Source organism: Benincasa hispida, chromosome 3 (assembly GCF_027475165.1).
Source record: "Benincasa hispida cultivar pf3 chromosome 3, pf3_genome.v1.1, whole genome shotgun sequence".
Classification (NCBI taxonomy): domain Eukaryota; kingdom Viridiplantae; phylum Streptophyta; class Magnoliopsida; order Cucurbitales; family Cucurbitaceae; genus Benincasa; species Benincasa hispida.
The window spans coordinates 9406352-9429523 of record NC_143480.1 but is presented as its reverse complement, the minus strand read 5'-3'; the positions used below and the strand labels follow the sequence as shown (position 1 = coordinate 9429523).

The following is a 23172-nucleotide window of genomic DNA, read 5'->3' as shown; positions in this document are numbered from 1 at the left end:
CAGTACGATGACCCTTCACAAATTGCTTGTAAGTACAGCTAGGCCAAATTGTCGTTTTGCTCCTGTAGTTACATCTAACTCCTTAAGCACCACTGATCCCCTAATGAATAATAGATCATAGTCCAACTATGACTAAAACCCTCTCGGGCCAGGAGAAGGTGTAGTGTCACATTGTTCAAGACCCAAAATCAGCCCTTAAGGGAGCAATTTATCTACTAATCCCTGCTTCGGGAAAGGCGTGAATTTCTTCTTGTGTAACTGTGTTACCAGCTCCCTAATCAGACGAATTTCCAAAATGGTAGGCTTGTTGAGTCGGCGATCTGGCCACTTTCACCCATACAAATCAAATGACCGCCTTCATAGGCAGGAGTTCACAACTCACTCAAGATTAAGATCATGTTACCTATTGTCATCATGGTGAAATGAAAGTCTCTATTATGAACGGTGTTAAATAATGAGACTAAACATTTCGTGGTCTGGTCTTATACAAACTTCTTCGTATAAAATATCCGCTCGCATGTCTAATACATGAATGATCAGGATCATATCATTTGTAGCACTTTACAACATTTGTAACACCTACAAAGCGGGTCATACTCGTAGTGTCAGTAGGATAAGGTACCCAGCCTTATCCATATACTACAGACCATTTAGGTTATCACCTAAACATGATCCACCTGTATGTCTTCACATACATGTTTAAGTTACAACGATAACCTTGGATGTTTGTTTATTAGTTTGTGGTTAATGCAACTAAAATATCACATATTTCATAGACAAAGTGAACAAAAATATCATATATTATTAATCACATAAAGAGTTTGTTCATACAAAGTTTACAAACTATAGAACTCTAGGGCATCAACCCCAACAATTTTCCACTTGTCCTAAAGCTAGTAGGGTGTACAAGATAATAAAAATACAAGTACACAAAACAATAAACTAGGGCATAAAACGCCCAGTACAAGACATTCTTGATCGACATCTAGAAATAATTGCTTTTAGATTGTTAGAACAAATGTCGTGAAGAGTAGTTGCGTCGTGGAGGAAGGATTGCCCTGAAAGTAATTACGGCATGGCCTCAGTGCTAATCGCTATGTCGGTTGTTCCCCAAGGTTAACATAGCCTCCAATTTCAAGCGTGCACTCGCCGAAAAATGGACTAGAATCGAAAGAAAAGTTGCTCAAAACAGATGAGAATAATATCAATGGAAGAAACACATACAGAACTATATATATATATATACAAACTTTGTATTGATTAATTAGGGCATAAAACTAGTAGGGTGTACAAGATAATTAAAATACAAGTACACAAAACAATAAATTAGGGCATAAAACGCCCAGTACAAGACATTCTTGATCGACATTTGGAAATAATTGTTTTCAGATTGTTAGAACAAATTTCGTGAAGAGTAGTTGCGTCGTGGAGGAAACATTGCCCTGAAAGCAATTACAGCGTGACCTCAGTGCTAATCGCTATGCCGGTTGTTCCCCAAGGTTAACATAGCCTCCAATTTCAGGCATGCACTCGCCGGAAAACGGACTAGAATAGAAAGAAAAGTTACTCAAAACATATGAGAATAATATCGATGGAAGGAACGCATACAAAACTGTATTTCTCTCAAATCTAATGAATATGTCAAGAAGAAGAAGAATTAGGGTTCTGGAGAAGAGAAAATGGTCATGGTCATATACAGGTAAAATAAATAAAATTTATTATATTTAATATTTTAATAAATCGGGTTAAAAAAAACTTAAAAAGATAAGTAATAAAAATTTAGTTCTTTTTTGCACAAGCACGGTTACTCCAACTCGAACTCGCCCATCCGACCGGACAGACGACAGCAGAGGCACGCGTGTGATGAAAGGGTTATATTTCTACCACTAACATACTTTAAACTCATATCTAGCATGCCTTGGTATTTATATCCTTTAGGCATGTTAAGGTCAATGACTAGGGGTATTCAAATAACCCGACAATGCGAACAACCTGAACTACCAAACCCAAAATATAAGGGTTGGGTTGTGGGTTGGCTAAAAAAATTTGGGTTGATTCAACCCAACCTAAATTTATATATATATATATATATATATATATATATATATATATATATATATACAAATTTTGTATTGATTAATTTGTGAATTTTTATATCTTTTTTTTTTAAATTGTTATGATATTTATCTTTATTTAAAGTTTACAATAAATATAACAGATATTTAGTATTTAGTATTTTAATTTTATGAGATTTTAGTTATTAGTCATGTGTTGTATAGAAATTTACATATTTTCCAATAAAATAAAAAATAAGTTATAACCTGACAACCCTTATGATTTTGCTTTTGGTTTTGCCCTAAAAAGTCTCATATCAACAGAAATAGTTGTCCTCACTTACATACTCGTGATCCTCCCCTTATCTAACCAATGTAGGACTTTGGTTGCATTTCCAACAAGGCTGCTAAATTTTCTAATGTGAAACAAAGCTCTCCCACTCCCTAACTTTTGCTATGTATCTAAGTTCAAAAGTCATTTTCAACAAAATCGTCCTCAAATAATTAGCATGCTCCAAGATAAAAGATGTAGGAGATGCACTTGCTATACTTTTGTTTCCTACTTAAAGCTTTGAACTTAAAATACTAATAATAATAATAGGTAAATGCTTTCATCATTGAGTTATTTTCATATTGGTTATTGTTAACCCACCGTAATTTGGGGAAGAAAAATGAACTAAATTTACCAAAATTTTTGACAATTAAGTGAATAAATAAATAAAAGAGACACCGTGCCCCAGAAAGAGAAATTGTCAATACCATTAACTTTCTAATTTTCAAAACTAGCACACTTTTTAAAAATTAGTTAAACTAGTTTTTGTCAGAGGATCTCGGACGACCACCGAGATTTAGTTAAAAAAATTACTTTTTTTAACTTATCAATTGTTTTAGCCCTCTCTTGATACATTTGGATTAAAAGCTGAAATTTATAATCCATCATAATCTTATACCAAATCTTATATATTTTCAAATTTTCTCCAAATTCGGTTATTTTTATTGAATATTATATTCAATTGTTAGGTAATTTTAGGCTAATTTTCCAATATATGAATTTTTAAATTTTCAAATGAATTTACCAGTTAGATTTGTTTAAATGGATGATTGCATTTTGATTTTTAAATTCTGGGAAAGATTAAATTTTGTAAAAAATGTAAGATATGAAAAATATATAAAATTTCGATATCTGTCCCCAAATTCATCGATCTCGACATATAGATTCATATCGAGATTTTATATGTTTTCCATATTTTACCTTTTTTAAAGAAAAAAAAAACTAATCTTTCCAAAAATTTAAAAACCAAGGTTAATCATTTGAGATCCATCTAAAAAAACATTTGGATAATTGGTGAATTGATTTGAAAATTAGAAATTTGACTAAAGATTTAAAAAATTATGTGTAAGATTTTGATATAATATTTGATAAATATAATCGAATTTAATAAAAATTTCAAAATATATAAGATTTAGGAAGATCACAAAATATTTTAAAAAAAAATACTAAAATGTCGTATAATCTCTCCGAGATTACTGAAAAAGATCAAATTGTCATAATTAAAAAATGGTAGTAGATGTATGTGAAAATTTATAAGTGTTATTTCTTACGATTTTTCCTCAAAAATGATGGAAATAAAGAAATAGAATTTTCTGTCACGTGCCTTCCCAAATCAGAGTCGAATTCCATCGGGAAGCTTCCACAATGTTCTGGATCTCTGTTGTTCTTCCAGACTCATCCTTCTCTTCCCCTTTTCTATGCCCCAACGCCTCTCTCCTCACCAATCCAATTTTCCGAACCTAAATTACAACTCTGAAGCTTTTACAACACTCCAGTTCTACCTTCAATTTCTTATTTGCAGATTTAGAACAACAACAAGAAGGTTGAGATTCACATGGGTGTCGATTATTACAAGATTTTGCAGGTAGACAAGAACGCCAAAGACGATGATTTGAAGAAGGCTTACAGGAAACTTGCCATGAAATGGCATCCCGATAAGAATCCCAACAATAAGAAAGAGGCCGAATCCAAATTCAAACAGATCTCCGAGGCTTATGAGGTATAATCCCTCGTTTTTCGATCTACCTCTCTTTTCGACGAAATTAGTTACTTCATCGATCAATTTCATCGTTTCGGCTTTTGGGTTCTCAAGATTTTGTGTCGATCAATGAAACCGTGTGTTTTTAGGAATTGCTAATGGTTCTGATCGTTGTTTCGAATGCTAATATTCAATTATGGATTTCTGTTGAAATTTGTGGTAGGTTTTGAGTGATCCGCAGAAGAGAGCAATCTACGATCAATGTGGTGAAGAAGGTTTGAAAGGTCAGGTACCTCCTCCGGGCGCCGGAGGTCCAGGCGGTGCATCCTTCTTCCAAACTGGGGATGGACCAACGGTGTTCAGATTCAACCCTAGAAATGCCAATGACATTTTTGCAGAGTTCTTTGGATTTTCAACCCCATTTGGAGGAATGGGCGGCGGTGGCAGTGGCATGGGCATGAGGGGCGGTTCCAGGCCATTTGGTGGTGGCATGTTTGGGGATGATATGTTCGCTTCATTCGGTGAAGGCCAGCCGATGAGCCAAGGTCCACGAAAAGCTGCTCCAATTGAAAGGAGATTGCCCTGTAGCCTTGAAGATCTCTACAAAGGCACCACAAAGAAGATGAAAATCTCCAGAGAAATAGCTGATGCGAGTGGGTATGTGCTTTTCATTTGCTTGTTTTCAATGTTTTTGAGAGGGAATCAACTTGATGAATAACGAACTCCTCGTTTTTACTTTATATCTGCAGGAAGACATTGCCTGTGGAAGAGATTCTAACAATAGAAATCAAGCCTGGTTGGAAAAAGGGCACAAAAATAACATTCCCAGATAAAGGGAATGAGCAACCAAACGTGATACCAGCAGACCTGGTTTTCATTATAGATGAAAAGCCACACAGCACATTCACAAGGGATGGAAATGACTTGGTCGTTACAAGGAAAATCTCTCTTGCTGAAGCTCTAACAGGTTACACAGCTCATGTGAGCACACTAGATGGAAGGAGCCTCACCATCCCCATCAACAATGTCATTCATCCAGATTATGTGGAGGTTGTACCAAAGGAGGGCATGCCAATACCAAAAGAACCCTCCAAAAAGGGAAATTTGAAGATCAAGTTCGACATCAAATTCCCCACATACTTGACTTCAGAGCAGAAATCTGGGCTTAAGAAACTTCTGGTGTCTTAGATTCTGTTCCTTGCTCCACTCTTGTAAAAAAAAAAAAAAAAAAAAAAAAAAATGAAAAAAGTATTTTAAGAGGGTCTGTAATTGTAATTCAAATCTGTTTTTTCAAACGCTGTACTCGAGGCTTCCTCGTGTTTGAGGTGAGGTATGGCAACAGGAAGAAACAACAAATATGTGGATACTTCGGCACGAAAAGCTGAATTTGAGCATGTTAAGTTGTTGAGATGTGTCTGTTAAGAAAGAGCGATGTTTCTGAATGATAGTTATAGGTATTTTTTAAGTATAATGATGAAATTCTGTTATCGTACTTGTCAGAGACACTAAGTGTACGCATGAACATGGAAGTAGAAAATTGAATAAATAGAGAGAGAATAGATCTTAGAAATAAAACAGAGCCTTGTAAAATTTCAACGATTCTACAGTGTGATCAAGAGTTAATATAGTTTTTCCCCATGTACAACATCATGTAGCAACTATAACTTTACAAATTTTTATTATCAAATAATTACTCTAAGATAGGATGATACATTTTTCACCAATAAATTAGACTACAGATCATCTAGGTAATGCCAGTCATGGGGGGATCTAAAACTACAATATATTTGGTTTTGGGGAAACTGCTATTCTGTTCCCCTGTACACAATTTCAGCCGCTAGTGAAGGGTATCAAAATTACGCAGCTTCTTAATGTCTGATATTTATTTAATCACTATAGTCGTCTGAAACAGGGGATTCTCCTCCACCATTGTTGCCTATTCTATTTGGTGAACAATCCGACTCCTCGCTGCTATCAACATCTAACTCCTCTAGATCATCGTTTCCCCCCTCTTCAGTGCCGTTGTAGTCCTCAGATAAATCTACATCCTCATCACTACCTATCCCTAAATCACCATTCCATCTGTTGGAAGTGCTTTCGAAGCCAAACTCCCAGCCCCCTTGCTCATACCCAACTCCCTGGCCATCATCGTCAGAGTCCATCGCTTCTACGTTGTTTACATTCTCTTCATTTTCCTCATCTTCCATCACATTCTCTTCATCTTCCATCATGTTCCCTTCATCTTCCATATCGACGAACCTCTCCATTTTTTCGTCCTCCCATTCCCCAAGATAATCTTTTGGGGATTCATCCATGTTCTGAGTACTACTACTAGGAACCAGCCCCAAAAGTCCTTCATCAGGAATGCTCTTCTCAGCCCTTCTCTTCCTTACCGTACGGCGACCCCGTACGCCCATAACCTGTGTTCCTTGTCCCAGCTCCCTCTGTTCTTGATTCACATTCTCATTACTCTTGACATTTTGCCGGACCCGACCAGATCTAGATCCATTAACTTTTTTCTGCCACTTTCTACGACGTCCATAATCTCGACTCCCTCGACCGCGTTTGTAGCTGTTCCTTAAACTTTTTGGATCGGCTGAGTTTTCATTCTTCATTAGATCATCATAATCCAACTCATTTAGTTTAGTCCGTTCATCATTCTTAACCTGGACATATCTACTGGAAAAGTTCTGCATATAGACAAGTAAATCAGCTCTGAAGTCTGTAATAAGGAAGCAATAAGAGAGAAAATAACTTACTATTATAAAGTCTGTAATAAGGAAGCAATAAAAGAAAAAATAACTTACCATATGTTCTCCGACTTCCTTATCCTGGTCAGGCTCTGGTTTCTCACATCCAATATAATAAATCGAAGCATCTAGCTCACAAAGCCTTAAAGCAATGGCTGCGCTAGTCCGTGGAATCCACGGTAATGTAAGAACAGACCCAATATCTGCTGGATCATGTATAATATTTCCAGAGATGGAACATGAGCTTAGGTGCTCGTCAGTTGTAGTAAAGTCTGATTTTAGAAAGTCCCGCTTAATTACACTTTCAAACAGGGTCAATATCTGTAAAATTCATCAACAGGAGATGGCAGTTAAAGCTTCATCCATTGGAAATAATGAAAACAGAAAAACTAGAAACAATTAGCAGATTTGATATGAACAGACTCAGAATTCAAATACAAAACACAAGGTTGAGCAAAGATTAGATATGCAGGAAGCCATCAGGGATGCATATTGCACTATGCATGTTAAATATGTAACTATAATTTAGATATTAACTCCAAGTTCACCAAATAAACAAGCATGTAAATTAATGAGGAATCAGCCAATAAATAGTTTCAAGCAACTGATTGATTCTAAAAAAAACCCTTAGAAAGGTCAAGGCACAAGTAACACAGATTTAGGAAGACAACGAGGATTTGGGGAAGTATCAGATAACCAGTTTAGAAGGCCTGGAGGTTGGTTTATAACAACTTTATTGTGAGCTCAGCACTTGAAAATGCAGAAATACCTGTAAAAGCTCCTCAATAGAAGATGATAATTTCATCCTGACACCCCAATCTTTCCTATGTTCTGTCCAAAACGATTGAAAAGCTTCTGACGGAACATGTACCTGCGAAAAAGCAACTCCTGATGATATGCAAGTCCCGAAAGAGGTAAAGGCAACCAAAATTGCAGGCATTAGCCTTTAAATCTAAAAGTAAAATTGGAATTAAGTTGAAAATGGCCTTAATGGTTACTGCTTACCTCAATGAAAGCTAGGAGAGCCTTGAGCAACCTACTTTTGAGGGGGAGAGATGCATCTAAAACGTGTGTATCCAAAGGGTTAGACTTCCTTTCCCTCTCACAATGACGTTGTTGTTCCAGAAAATTAATATCATTCCCACTAATACCAAAAGTTCGATGGCACGAAGGACAATGAGAATGTTGAGAATCAAACAAGCACAGACAAGAATCACAAATGTCCAACAGTGCAGTGCACCTTTTTTCTCCAAATTCCATGGCACATAGTGTTGATGTGCTAAAGCACTCTCTCAACATCCACCTCTGCAAGTCTTGATACCGTCTAAATGCAGCCTTCTTTTCGTTTTCATTTCTCCCAAGCTCAATTCTGAATGAAGATGATGTTATCATCGTATCCGTATTTAACCCACAAACAGTACTGCTAGGACTATTGAAACCAGTGTTGCAATCAGGACTAGAACTCGAATCATCATTTTCATTTTTAGGCGTAATTCCACTTCGAACCATCTCATTGGCACACTGCAGATTCCTCCGAACATTTTCCTTAAATGGTGTCTCTATCATTTGTAACATTATGCGTAGGTGTGATTCTCTTATGCCCCGTGTGTCCAAAGCCAATGAAAGAGCATCAAAACCCTACAAATAAGAGAGATCGATTAATTTCAAAGGTCAAAGGATGGATGTCAGAATCTAAACACAAAGGGCTGAGGGAAAAAAAACAAAAAAAACAAAAACAAGAACAGAAAGAATAGGTATAAGGATAACAAACATCTTATATGAGAAAATTCTTAAGCATATGCCTAACTATTGCATAAAAATACAAAGAACCTATTCTCCAAACCTGGTATATAGTACATCTACTAACAAGTTCATACAATAACTGCCAAGTTCTTCCTCTTCCTCCAATGGCACATTCTAGCATTTGATTAATCTAATGCCAAGAGGGGAAAAAAAGGATCAAAGCATGTAGCAACTAGTTGCTTCCAATAGAGTGCCTGGTCAACTATGCAGAGAAAATTTTGATTCCACTAGATGTATATAGATGGAACAGAACATTCCAGGGAACTAAAATAAATTAGTGAGTGAGAGAGAGAGAGACTAGGAGTTCCTAATTTTACCAAATCTAATTATCTATTACAAATATTCTAATGAAAATACATCACATCACTAAGACGTTTTTATAAAGAGAATAGGCAGGTCCATTTAGGATTAAAAAAGAAAACCCATGAATCGATAGTGGGCATGCAACATATGTCCCCCCTCCAAATAAAAATGGGAAAAATATACCAGGAAAAGCAGGATCTTCTATAAGATAAACCAAACACCACAAAAAGAATATGTCTACCTCTTCAGAATCAATAAGCCTCCACTTTCCATCATACATTTCAACAAAGATTCTCCCAGAACCAGGATCATTACTTGAAGAAGATGCAACAAATTGCCAGTACCGGTTACGTCTACGATCTCGACCAAGAGGCAAAGACCTATATGTGTACATTTCTTCAGCTCTATGGGCAATATAAGATTTTAACTGTGAACGTGACCTCTTTGAAGCATGTCCACATTGCTGAGCCAAGAAGTTATCCGGGCCTAGGAAAAGATCCGGTACTAAAGTACCCCTCTCATTAGGCAGACTACCAAGGTTTTCAGCAGTGCTTGAGGTTGTTTCATTGTTCTTATTGTCGGCAACAGGAAAAGGGCTTTGCCCGCCGTCCATAGTGGAACCATTGAGTTCAGTTTCCACCTTGCTCACTATATGAATAGGAAAATCAGATTTAGTAATGATCTCTTCTTTTAGGCGAGATTTATCAATCTGAGCCTCTGTCAACATTTGCTTCTTAACAGCATTCGCAGCTTCCAAGCGATCCTATATAACCATTCTTATTTAAATCAAAATCCTCCAATAAAAATGAAGAATTGAAAATATTTAATAAGTATCATGAAGAAGTTCCAATATCAAACTAGAAGTAACGTTTACCTCAAGAACAAGGCGAATAGAGTTTCCTTCATTTGCAATGCTGGTCAAGACGATAAGGGCATTCAAGCGCTCCTCAACACTAAGATCATGATATTCACCTTCTGTAAGTCCTTGAATCCATGATTCACCTTCCTTGCTTTCATCAATCTCCATATTTTCTTGATCAAGATCACTAATAATGGTCTCATCAACAGCAGCATACTGCTCTGTAGGCATGTTTAAATATTTTGTGCCCGTAGAGCCACTTAGGGGGAAGGATGATATATCTTTGGCATTTTCATTTTTTGGATTTCCAGAAATATCATGACATAAGTTCTCATTCTCGATTCCTAAGTTAGCATCTCCTTTGCTAACATCTTCATTCACCAAGGAAGTCGTTGCTATATCATCAACTTCAGGATCTTCATCAACATCATCACATTCAGATTCTTCGTCTCTTTCAACATCATCAGCATCTTCTCCAGCCAAAAACCCATTCTGAAATACCTGAATTTTCTTTCTGGCTACTGAGAGTATTTCCTCGGCCTCATCTGGATCCTTCCTGTAGGGAGCTCGTACACGATACGTGGAAGGAGCTATTCTTTCAAAGAGCTTAGTATCCCTTGTCAAAGCAACAGAAATGGAAGCCTCGGGTGTCTTGCTTGTAGACAGATCTCTAAGTCCAGATCTCTATATAATCGACTTATAGGTAAGGTTTCTTATTAAAATTAGACAGCATAAAAAATATACCATAGAAATTCTCAGTCCACAGAAATATTAGGCTCACCTGTATCTTCTCTGCAAGTTCTAGTACTGTTAACCCCTCGCTGCCTTCTAGGGAAAGGACATGAAAAGCAGCAAATTTGACGGTTCCAGGAGTTAGCCGATGCCTAGATCTCCGAGGTGCTAACAAACCTTTCTCTTGCATGATAGCAAATGCATTTTCAGCTGCTGAACCATTCCGTAGAGTAGAAACAACGTCCTCGCCGCATTTAGCCTACAAATCAAGAATAACTCAATAAAAGAAAAGAATGACAGTCTCATTTGAATATGAAAATTCTTACATGTACTAAAGGAAGGTTGAAATCAATAATAACGGGGGAGGAGGTATATCTATGAACAGGCAATGCCTTGGAATCTAGAACATGTAGCTGATGCAAAAGATCGATTTTAAGTATTAACACTAAACAGAATAGCCCCATCACCATCTACAGTAGCATCTCCCTACTTCCTTGATGACGTTGCTACTTCAGGATAATGCATTTTCTAGTAATAAAGAAAAAAGTTAAACAGTTCTACTACATAGAAGTAATTGCCCATTGGTAAAGAATTGAAAAGTAGACCTCATCATTGCTACGCATTTCAGACATTGCCAAACTCCTCTTTTTCAACTGAGGTCCAAATCCTGCTGATAGTGCTAATTGCCGAAATATTTCAGGCCATGTTAACGAGTTTAAATGCTTCTGCCAGTTGCAAATGTCAAACCCCCACGCATATGCCTGACACAAAAAAATGTATGTCAGATGGTTCTGATAAGATTCAGAGAAACCCATCTTAGAATATACAAATTATTTATATTATTCGAAGTGATTACCCCTTCAACAATCTGTGGATGTCCACCTCCAGAGTTAGCAACACCATTCTGGTTCATTCCCATTCCAGCAGAAGGTGTTCTTGCAACATCTTCAATATCTTTTACGATCAGTCTCAGAAGGCAAATGTGAATCTCACCCAGCAATCTAGAATCCTAGTATTGAATTTAAGACGGGTGTCAAAATGGATTGGAAGCCAACTTGAAAATATTTTATCGGGGAGAAAATGTCCTCATGGGTGACTTACATAATCATGAAGAGCTTGAACAAACTCATCAAGAGTAAAGGGCCACAGCTCTAGAACATCAGAAAATGTAATAAAAAATCTCCAGACCTGAGAAACAAACTCGAGATATTTAGGTTACAATTCCCCTCTCAAAAAGATGTTACCGCAGCGAAACTTGAGACCTCTTGCAATCGCCACTAGCCAGAATAAATGCTAATAACATGAAGTTAATTGATGCAAAGTAAACTACAAGTTGCACAAAGCACAGAACCAAAATACTCAAAGTGCTAACAGGGAACTGAAAGCATCTTGGAAATGACTCGCATGTCAATGATGAGGGCACTATGGCGGTGTAAACCTAGTTGAGATGGCCTGGTACACCCACTGATCCTTAGTTATGCTTGCTTTGATTTAAAGCTATTTGTAAGTCTCTTTGTATTTTGAGCATTAGCCTCTTTTTATTAATTCAAAAAAAAGTTTGTTTCCGTTTCCAAAAAAAAAAAACTACATCTTTAATCTCTGATAAATTATCAGGGAACTGGATGAAGTTATAACACTCCAAAATTTTCTAAAATCCAAATTATGACAACATTACGATCATGTATTTTAATTTTTAAGAGACTATGACCTTTAACAGTAATCAACTAATCATGTAAAACTTTAAATTAAAGGCAAACATACAAGTAAATGACCACAAAATTCTTAATCTAAAAAACTTGGAACTGAAGTTACAAAAGCAAATGTGTCAAAGTAACATCCAACTCCAACATAAAAATCACCATGGGGCAACAACGCTACCATGCTTCTTAAAATGCTCATTGAATTATACAAAGGAGGCTTTGAGATGTACCATGAGAAGGTTACCAATGTTCTCCTCTGAATTGACCCAAGGCTGAATGCCAAAAGGTTTCTTCAGTTGCACAGACTTGGGTGGAAATGCACCAAGATAATCTGATAAATAATATGTCAACAGCTGACTGTAAGATTCAGAAATCTATAAAATAATAATAGCAATAATGATAATGATGATAATAACAACATTAATAAGAAAGCCAAGGCACACAAGATCAAGAGTCCTAAACGTGTCTTATCATAAGAACAAAAATTACCTTTTTCTTTTATATATACGAGTGTCCAGGCGCTTACACACACCTTGACTATTCTAATGGAACAATCGTCTGATTTTGCTAGATATAATTGTTAAGAAAACTCGTAAAATATTAAACTCTAGGTAGGTGGCCACTATGGATTGAACCCATTTCCTTTAAGCCCTTCATTATTTACATAGTCCTTATTTGTTTGGTACACAAGTAACAGGAATAATCTGATTTGTCATTTTGATGAACTAATTGGTATGCTAGTTTCAAAAATACAAATTAACTGGGCTTTGAATATATACTTCACTCATTTGGACATACAAGGAAATAAAGGGGAAAGAATTGACATTCTTAATAAGTACAAGAACTAGCAAACACGCAACGCCATTGAGTTCACATGACTGACTACCAGGTACAACCTAACCTTACAATATTTGAAGTTAAAAAACTAGGTGGCAACTAAAAACAATGCGAACCTCGGAAAGATTCAAGATTCTGCAGAGTGTCATGATCAAGACTTAATATGGAGGATAATCCTTTGTTTGCAGCAGCCAGTTCCATCAGTTCAAGCTGTTCATCCTCAATAAGCTCCATAGACTCACGGGCAATTCTACGAGCAGTAGCCTTCTCAATAGCAGCTTTGCGTCTCACAGCTTCCTTCTCTTTGCGAATAGCTTCTTTTTGTTTCCTCTTCTCAGCCTAAAGTTGAGAAAAATGAAGGTGAGCAAGGATAACTAATAACGCATTTTAGTAATTTCCATAAGAACTAAGCAGCGGCGGAGCAACAAACACTTAAACCTTCTAAACCTACCCTCACATACTCCCTCTGCAGAAACTTTTCCCTCCGTTCATGTTCACGTCTTTCCTCACGCTTTAATCTCTCAGCTTCCCGCTGCTTTTCTCGCAGTAACCTCTCCTCTTCTCTCCTCCTTTCACGATCTTGCTTTTCCATTTCTTTCCTCATTCGTTCTTCATTCTACCAACAATGAAAATTATAGTTTTTCTAAGAGAAGTTTCTTTCAGTTCTTCTTAGTAAAACAGGGTACATATTGTAAAAATAGTTTTCTATATCATAAAAAGAAAATAGCATTATTATTTTACATAAATTAAATAATAAATGAAAAAAATAAGAAAACCTTTTTCCTCAGAATATCTTGTTTCTCAAGCTCTTTCCGCATTCTCATTTCATGCGCTTCAGCTTCTTTACTCAGACGAGCTTCTTCACTCTACGGAAGGAAAGGAAGCCATAAGAAATAAGAATTTGAATCCACATTCAAGTATCACAGCATCTTTTGAATGCTTAGGAATACCTTGCGTTTCCTTTCCATCCTAATCATGACATCGTTTGGATAAACATGCCCATCAGGCAACACATACGAATTTTCTTGTTCAACAATTGGGTGTTCAGTAAACTGAGAATTCATTCTGATACTTGCAAAAGAATCCCTTGGAGGGGCAAATGCATTGTCTTCAGCAGAAGATGGAATTGCAATTCCCTGCTTCTCCTGTTGAGACAGAAGGCGAACCCTTGAGACCTGACTGTGGTAATTATGGTTCCTGTTCAACTGTTCATGACCATGCAAAAATGATGGTGTCCTGGCTGCTGAAACCTCGCCTAATGAATCTGGATAATGTGGTTGGGAAACTGGACCATACGCATCAGCTCTAATATTAGACTGGTCTGGCATAAATGGATATTCAGGGAATCCCCTTGCAGTCACCTGCATGAGAATTCAATCCATTTCAACACAATAAACCAAAAGAATGATATAGCACAAGTGAAATCGTTGCCCATACTAAATATATTAACTCAATATTACATTTGTATTTGAGAATGATCAGATTGTATACAAAATTAATTAAAAATTTGTCACTCCACCATCTGTAGTGATTTGTACTAATTGTTTGAAGGTGGTGTTTTGTCTGATGTCTAGGATTTTTTTTTTTTTTTTTTTTTTTTTTTTTATAGAAACAACCACTTTCATTGAGAAAAAATGAAAGAAGACAAGCACGGACATAAAAAAACCAAGCCCACAAAAGACAAAAGTCCTACAAAAAGTGACTCCAACTATGCAAGAGAATGTCTATGGAGTAGTTACAAAAGGTTTTCGAAAACGAAGTGATAGCAAACAAGGGACCAAATCTCACTAGGGTACCTATCCCTCCCCCTCTAAAAGTCATCATTCCACTCGCCCCACAAAGTCCATAAAATAGCACACAACCCAGCATGCCATGGAAAACGACCCTTCTCCCCTCGCGACGATGGAGAAGGAACACCTCGATCATACTACGAGTACCCCTCTGACGAGCCAAAGAGACGCCAAACATCTAGAAAAACAGCTCTCAAACTGAACTAGCATACTCACACTGCCAAAAGATACGATCCATGTCTTCCTCCGCCTTCCAAAAAAGAAGACAACAAAACGGCCCAACAAGCGAAGGTAATTTCCTCACCGGCCAATCCATCGTATTAGCATGACCATGAAGAACTTGCTAGGTAAAGAACCTCACTTTCCTAGGGATCTTTATCCTCCAAAGAACCAAGAAGACCGAGACCACCTATGGGAGAGTGGTCAACCATACTTTGAAAAAAGGATTTACACAAGAATCCCTCCAAAGGACTAGGATTCCAAACTCTCACATTCCTTCTCCCAATTCTAAACATATGGCCTTCGATTAAGACAAGAAGAGAGGCCACATCCGTCCATTTCCCTACTGGAAAGAGGATGACGAAAACCAAAAGAAAAGGAACACGAGCTCCCAGACCAAACAAGAAAGTCATGTAGGACTGACTCCGCTGTTAAGGGGCAAAGGAAGAGCACAATGGAGGACAACCTCTCTTGCTGTCACCTTGTGGATCAATTAGCTTGATAATATTTAGGGGCTTGAGTGTCTTGTGTTGACAACAATACTTCCCTTTGGATTACATTACCATGGAGTTTTGTAATAATCCCAGGAAAATTAGAGCCTTTTCTTATAATAACTACTTCGTTTCCATTTCTGTATCTAAGCTCCTTTGAGGTGGACTACTGGTTTCTTAGTGTGTATTGTTTCATTTTTCTTAACAGATATCATACACACACACATATGATCAAAATTTACTTAAAGAGGTTCACTATGGTAGCAATTAGGGGTAGTAAAAAGGAAGGAAAAAAAAAGAGTTAGGGGTAGGAATTGGGGGAGCCGAAAACATATAGTACAATTGCCAATATGTTAATAAAGTGTAAACGCACTCCAGAGCAACTGTCTAGGGCATAAATGCAAGGGGCGAAAGTGTAAGGACCTTTTTTGTGAAGTTCCCAATAGAAATTTTATACATAGAAAAACGTAACATCATGAATAATTGAGATGGAAAGAATAGAAAAATTATGAGGAAAGGTTTAGATCAGGATGAATCACCATGCCATCATTTGGGTTTTTTTTTTTTTTTTTTTTTTGGTTAATAAGAAACAATGTCATTGGTAGATGAAATATACACCATGTCAACATTGGGTAGAAATGCATAGTACAATAAAACAGCATATTCAATTAACAACATAGACTAACTTTATTTGATTTTGCATCCCGTTGTTCATATTTGTCCCCATACGAATGTCCAGATCGCTTCTGCTGTTCTGCCACTGTAATCACACGAAACAAAATGAGCAGCAAAATACTATTATCATCGAGAATACTGTTGGAGTTTAGCATCAAGTCATAGTGTCATACTCAAGAAGATAACAAAACAACATTTTAGGAGGAAATCTGAACATGATAGAGCATGACTAATGCAAAACAAATAGATGTTTGAGATATAACCCTCGGGTTACGAATGACAATGAACCAAGTAATTCTATTCAAGCAGTTATTATCCATCACATAAAATTTTTATCGATTTTTTTACTCAGCAAATAAATCAAGACCACAATTAAACTTTACAGCATCAGATGGTAGTCTGTATTTATGCAAGTATGTAAGTAAATATATATGTGTGTGTGTGTGTGTGTGTGTGTGTGTGTGTGTGTGTCTGTATGTATGTATGTATGTATGTACGTACGTACGTGTGTACGTGTGTACGTGTGTACGTGTGTATGTACGTACGTATGTATATAACTAAGGTCAATAAGAATGTCTTTTAAGAGTTTCACTTTGCACCATCTTGGAAGCAAGCCAATAATCATATTCAACAAGTCACAATTACCTTCTACCACAAGAATCAGGTTCTAAAGGAAAACCCTTGAAACCATTAAGCCAAGAAAGCACTGTTCTTTTTAACTGGGTTCCGAACAACACAACCTCTTAGGCTCCTCCCTGTTGATACACCACTTCGATTAACTATATATGGCCCTCCATCCTCAGAACCCTCCGATCCATTGAAATGTCTTTCATCAGGCAGTGAAACAGTTTCCTTCGGGTTATTAATGACAAGGAATGAAAATAAAATAAATTTCATTTCAAGCAACCACCTGCATAAATGCCCTCAAAGCCCATGTCATTTTTTCAGAAGGACCTTGTTAAGAAAGTTCGATCCTAAATAATCATAGGTCCAAAGATAAGTTATGTAAGAAACCCCCTTCTTCCTTGTAAGATCAACAATCATCAATAGCATTCTCAATAATGCAAAGTTGATCAAGAATCTACCTCCAAGCCACAAAGGCCCCTCAGACCACTCTCAGTCTCTTGGCCAACTCATAAGAAACAATCTTATAAAGGCCAGTAACTAAACTAATCATCCCAAAATCCTTCAAATCAGATGTTTCAGACTTCTTTGGGGAAGGGAAATACAGATTTCATCCATAGATGAATCAATGAGGCCCCTCTCATAAAACTGTTGGACATCTTAAACTAAGTCCTCTTCCACAGCCTCCCAATTAAACCAAATCCTTGGAGGACTTTATGGAAGTCCTCAACCAAAACCTCCTAATTATAATTCAACCTTCAGGGCCAGGTGCTTCATTCTCATTGCTTATCAAACTGATATTTGACTTACCACAACATTAGAAGGGATACGTCTAATGCAAGAGCAGCTATACATACTGCAACATCATAAATGGTACTTTAAGTAGGATTCAAACTATTAAACCAATACTAAAAATTGAGACCAAAACCAGAAATTAAAATATGTGCTTCTTCTCTTGGTCCTCATTGTACACTCCAATTCATTATTAATGCCAACTGAGGTTCTTTAAGTAACTCCTTCAGCTTTTCTAGAGCTTTTGTTCTCTTTATATTCATATATACATCTATAAACTCATTTCTAAAATTGAAAATAAATAAAATGTCCATATACATGTAATCGTAAGTTTTAAGAACGGTTTAATAAGAATAAAAAATAAGCCATACCTATAGGTGCTCCAAAAGCATCAGGTGGTAATGGATCAAATTCAATCCCAAGAATAGGTCCGTCCTCCCTCAATGGCTCTCCTAACTGCGACTCCACACAAGCAATAGCTCTAAGTTCCATAACAGACCGTGAAGGTTCATAATACCTTCTCATCATTGGCATATCATCTCCAACACCTCTAGGTACCACATTACGCAACCCAACATCACCAAATGGACTTGAACCCGAGCCCGACCCTGAGGCGTAATCACTACCCGGCTCGGCCACTACTCTCAATTCGTCAATGGGAGAATCAGGCAACGGCAAGGGGGGTGCAGGTGCCACCTTCCGGGGTTTCTTCGCCGGTTCCTTCTTGTCCTTCAACCTCCTATGACAAAACCACATCTGCAATTGCCGATCGGTGAGCCCCAATTTCTCCGACAGTTCAGCCCTTGTCGACTCTGATGGGTAAGTCTCCACTGATCAAATCAACCAAACAGAAGAAAATCAAAATCCCAGTAAGTAAACAAAGAAAGCAAACGAAAACAAATTAACAAAATTGAAAGAAGAAGAACACACACACACAAAAAGGAAAGGAAAAAAAAAAGGAAAGGAAAGGTTTGTGAACGAACAAGCATAGGCTTTCTCGAGGGTTTCAAGCTGAAACGGAGTCTTCATCTGGCGCTTGGGCTTGCTAAGACCCTCACTTGAGTTACTAATTTTGTTAATATTATCATTATTCAGGTTGTGATTTTCGCCGTCGGAAGCGGCAGCTTCCATCGAATCCGAAGATGAAGATCGAAGGAAGAAGGAAAAAAAAACACAGAACAGCCAAACCCTAGAATCAAAAACCAAAAACACTCTTCCAAAACAAAATTGAAAAGCCCGAAGCAATCGAACTACGAATTTCCCTTTCCCCACTTAACCTAAATACCGTAATAGTCAAGGAACAGAAAAGCAGTATAGAAGAATTATCATCATCGAATAACAAAAATAATAATAAAAGAATAATAAATGATGAGAAAAGAAACAAGAAATTATAGGAAAAGGCAAATTCAGGAACAAATAACCAACAGTCTTCTCTCACTCTAATCCAACCTCCCATAATTCTCTTTAATTTCTTTAATTTCTTTTCTTATAAACGCTTTTTAATGAATGTCAAACAAGACTTTTTCTTTTTATTTTGTTTCCAATTTTCTCTTTTTTAATTTACCACCACTCCCAAAATCCCCTTCCCATGTGCTTCTTCTGAATTTTGATGAACTTTTAAGTTAGCTTCATCCGTATATACACTTATATATACATTTCTTTTTCTTTTTTTTTTCTTTTTCCTCCCACCATTTACTTTTTCTTTTTTTTTTTAAGCCGTGACCGAGTTTCATATTTCTAGGGCCAATTTCCTTCATCCATGAACTCTAGATTGCAAACATGGGCTCCAAGTTTATGAATTTACGTTTTCGACCCCTTTACAACCCAACCTCGCTGATTGGTCATTCTCATTGGTGGCTTCAAATCAAATGACAAATATAAATCCTTTGCACAACCACGTCACATGTATTTGTTATAGTTTTATTTTGTTTTTCAATTTTTTTTATTTTTTTAATGTCTTTTAAAAAATCATTACTATTACAAATCAGAGACGATTTTGTATTTTTTGCCTTTTTAAAATAATTATTTCAATTTGGTTTTTAATATTTTAACAATCTCAACTTTATTCCCAATGTTCTTAAAAGAAACTTTATTGTTAATGGTTCAAAATCCTGTCAAACCTGAAATATTATTTATTAGTTAGGTCCATCTCATTTATCCTTAAAATCTATCGCATCCATCTCAACTGTTAAATTGGTAAAATACCTAATTTAAACATGAATTCTTATTCATGTAAATTATATTTAAATCAATATTAAATATTTTAAATTCTCCAATTTACATTTGATTTCAATAAATTAAACGTTTAATTATATCAAATATAATTATTCAAACCCTAGATTGAATTTGAACATTTCAAATTCAAAACTCTAATTTGAATTTGAACACTTCAAATTCGCTCAATTTTCTAATCCAAGGTGTAATGTTTTACGAACTAATAGAGGGACCTTATGGATCTATAGATTATGAGCTCCAACAATTTGAGATTAATTGGCTAGACTCTTTAAACCAAATTAATCAATATTCATTAACCACCGAGACATACCATCATAGCTCGATGGTTGCACTCTCCTCACTATAGAAACATTTATGTCCACTTGATTTAATCATAATCAGCAAGTCAATCATTCACATGTCGTTCGTATTTACAGCTAGGTCAAAATTACCATTTTATCCCTATAAATATCTTTATTAAACAATTGGTTTATAGTCTAACTAATAAACCATGTCCCTCTCGACCTTGAGAGAGAGGGACCCCTTTATTCAAGACTATGAATTAGTACTTAAGTGAATAACCTATCTGCTAACCCTAAAACAAGTAGGAAGCAAATTCCATATTGCAGGACTATGTCCCCAGTCATCTATCCGGTCTTATCCCAAAATGGGAGGCTTATTGAGCAATGTTGTTAAACTACTCTCACCTATGCAGATCAAAGGATAATCCCAAATAAACAGGAGTTCATAGTTAGCTCAAGATTAAGATCAAGTTACCCTAGGTCATTGAATTGAAATAGTCAGTTTTAACAGTAAACGGTCGTTATAAAGAAAAAGTGACTATTTCATGTTCTGATCTTATTGAAAACTCTTTTGCATAGGATGCCCTACTTGCATGTCTCCACATGAACGATTTTGGGATCACATCGTTTGTATTAGTATACAAAGTAGGTCGCATCCATAGTGTCTTCTGAGGTACTCAATCTCATCCATATACTTATAGACCTTTTTGGCTATATACTATAACTTGATCCTCTTTTATATCTCTACATAAAGTTACAGTATTCATATTATAGTCATGGGTTTGTTATTGGATTTTTATTACATAATGCAATTTCAATAACACTTTTATTAAATAATTTTTTCAACGATACTTTTGTGATGTCCCTTTTTTTTGTAAAGCAATTCTAGTTATTTTGTATTCTTTGAGGATTGTTTTAGGTTTTTTTTTATAAATAAATTGAGCTGTTGTTAAGGATAATTAAATTTAAATATTTGCTCAGAGAAGGATTTTGGAATTTAAATTTGATTAAAGAAAAATTCGGGACTTATGTCAAATTGTTTCAATTCTAATTTAATTTGGAAAATTGAATCAAAATTTGAAGTTCGAGTTCTTTTTGTATTTTCTGGAGAAGATAATTAAATTACGTCGATTAATTGTGATAATTGATTTAAAGTATTCTTCCCAAAAAGGATTTGGGATTCTAAATAAAAAGAGAGAGAGAAAGATTTAGATTTTTGGATTTTTTTTTTGAAGGAAAAGGAAAGTGTTTAATTTTCTATGAATAGGTGATTTGGGTTGAGGTTTGTGAGTTTGAAGGAAAAATAGGAAATTTAAGTTTTTTATTCCTCTCCTCTTTTCACACGTGTACCAACCCCCCTCCCCCCTTTTTTTTGTTTTCTCTTATTCAAACATCTGAAGCCCTAGCCGCCAGCACATTCACGCAGTCGTCACCGGCCTCATGAGATTACCACTGCATTAAACCGAAAATCAACCAAAGTAGCCAACAAAGAGACGATCCCAAAAAGCCTAAACTCCTCAAGAACTTTCTCAACAAAAAAAAGTGAAAGGTGATCATTTCAACCGATGTTGACCCAAAGTTGAGAAGCCTCCTTCCCGTCGAAGCAAAACCATGCCTAAGCCTAGGCTAGACTCTCCCACGCACTAGGACGAAGTTGATGTAGAACTTTTTGCATCACCAATACATAGAGAGTCCCCTAAATTAGGCATTGACCTGAACAAACGCCCTCCCCCTCTTGAATAACCTTTTCTCTCATTCTCCCCATCGCACCAAAACTACCAACGCCTCCCCCCTCCCAAAAAATAAAACAAGTCCCACGCATCCAACCAACCATACTCGCTGCTGATGACCTAAGCCCACCAACTCCTACCCTTAAAGTAGGCGAAGGTTTTGGCATTAGCAAGGTTGGTAGGTACCAAACTGGTGAAAGAAGTCATCCCAAAATCCCAACACGTCTGAAGAAGAAGATCCAGAAGTTGACGAGTGGTACAAATTCCTTCACGATGACCTCAGAAAGCCTATCTTAGGTAACCTTGATGAGTTATCGTGGCAGTAGAGTACTATCACAAATCAGTTAAGTGACCTATTGTGGCAGCAACAAGAACTCATTAGTCAGCACAATGAGTTACAAAAATTTGTTCAATGCCAAGTTCAAGCGATTCAACACCAACATACCGTTACTAGAAGCTTCATACATTAGCAAATGCAGAGGAAACACGAGCAATTTCACTTTATGGTATATTTTTTTCGAAGATGTTCTTGCTCGCTTCGTGGTTGGACCAGCAATTCCCCTACATCTCCAAGCTCCTTCGCAATTTTCAAAAGAGAACACAACCGCAAAAGTAAAATGACAATGATGCGGGTGAAAATTAAAATTTAAGGGTATTTGAGTTTCCATCTTTTTTATCTTTTCATGTTTTTCATCGCATTCTATATTTAATGAATATGAATTTCATTCCAAGTGGCAACTTTTCTATGTTTTTTTATTTTAGCTTGTCTCTCGCATATCTTTATTGATCACTTAATCTTCTTCTTTGTTTTGCTACGTTCTACAAATGACCTCAACGATGATACTGTGCTAGCAACATAATGATTAGTCTGACTATTATTAGTACTTAGTTTTAGGACTTTGTCTTAGGAAACATTTCTTGAAGTTAGTATGCATGCAAGCTTTATCTCAAACCTGTTTTGCGATATCTTTTTTATGTCATCACATAATTCAATTTTCAACAATGAGGACCTTGTTGCTCTCTGAATTTAGGGGTGGGGGAGGTTTCAACTAAATGCATTCAAATGGATTTGTTCTAAAATCTCATATCCTTATTTTAAAAAAAAAACGTTGAGAACCTACTCGTAGTTGGATGTTTGCATGACACCCATGGGGGCAAGCCAAAATGAAGATGGGAATCATGATTAACACATGGAATAATTGATCGCAACTCCACTAGCTATGTTCAAAATTTACGAAGGCATGAGTTAAGTCTGAAAAGAGCACTT

At 36.4% G+C, this 23172-nt stretch overlaps 2 protein-coding genes across 2 annotated transcripts; one reads left to right on the top strand and one right to left on the bottom strand.

The window, feature by feature from the left end:
* Positions 1 to 3667: 3667 nt before the first annotated feature.
* LOC120072668 (uncharacterized) lies at positions 3668 to 5576 on the top strand. Its single transcript, XM_039025104.2, has 3 exons — positions 3668 to 4105; positions 4308 to 4741; positions 4834 to 5576. The coding sequence occupies exons 1-3, from the start codon at positions 3941 to 3943 to the stop codon at positions 5270 to 5272; spliced, it is 1038 nt and encodes a 345-aa protein (XP_038881032.1). The 5' UTR covers positions 3668 to 3940; the 3' UTR covers positions 5273 to 5576.
* Positions 5577 to 5647: 71 nt separating this feature from the next.
* Positions 5648 to 19414, bottom strand: HB-1 (homeobox-1). The gene is made up of 18 exons (XM_039025103.2): positions 18643 to 19414; positions 18031 to 18489; positions 16255 to 16328; positions 14019 to 14429; positions 13845 to 13934; positions 13520 to 13684; positions 13185 to 13407; positions 12462 to 12562; positions 11633 to 11719; positions 11388 to 11540; positions 11137 to 11292; positions 10581 to 10790; positions 9815 to 10483; positions 9182 to 9703; positions 7840 to 8472; positions 7604 to 7705; positions 6892 to 7155; positions 5648 to 6774 (listed from the first exon to the last, which is right to left on the bottom strand). Exons 1-18 carry the CDS (start codon positions 18788 to 18790, stop codon positions 5971 to 5973), a joined length of 5271 nt encoding a protein of 1756 aa, XP_038881031.1. The 5' UTR covers positions 18791 to 19414; the 3' UTR covers positions 5648 to 5970.
* Between the last annotated feature and the right edge of the window lie 3758 nt (positions 19415 to 23172).

Excerpts from the sequence above, each read along its gene's own strand:
- LOC120072668 (XM_039025104.2), top strand. The coding sequence starts at position 3,941 with ATGGGTGTCGATTATTACAAGATTTTGCAGGTAGACAAGAACGCCAAA. Across the intron at positions 4,106-4,307 it reads AGATCTCCGAGGCTTATGAG|GTTTTGAGTGATCCGCAGAA; the intron begins GTATAATCCCTC and ends AATTTGTGGTAG. Across the intron at positions 4,742-4,833 it reads GAAATAGCTGATGCGAGTGG|GAAGACATTGCCTGTGGAAG; the intron begins GTATGTGCTTTT and ends TTATATCTGCAG.
- HB-1 (XM_039025103.2), bottom strand. The coding sequence starts at position 18,790 with ATGGAAGCTGCCGCTTCCGACGGCGAAAATCACAACCTGAATAATGAT. Across the intron at positions 12,563-13,184 it reads GAATCTTGAATCTTTCCGAG|ATTATCTTGGTGCATTTCCA; the intron begins GTTCGCATTGTT and ends ATTATTTATCAG. Across the intron at positions 10,791-11,136 it reads AAATGCGTAGCAATGATGAG|GCTAAATGCGGCGAGGACGT; the intron begins GTCTACTTTTCA and ends CTTGATTTGTAG.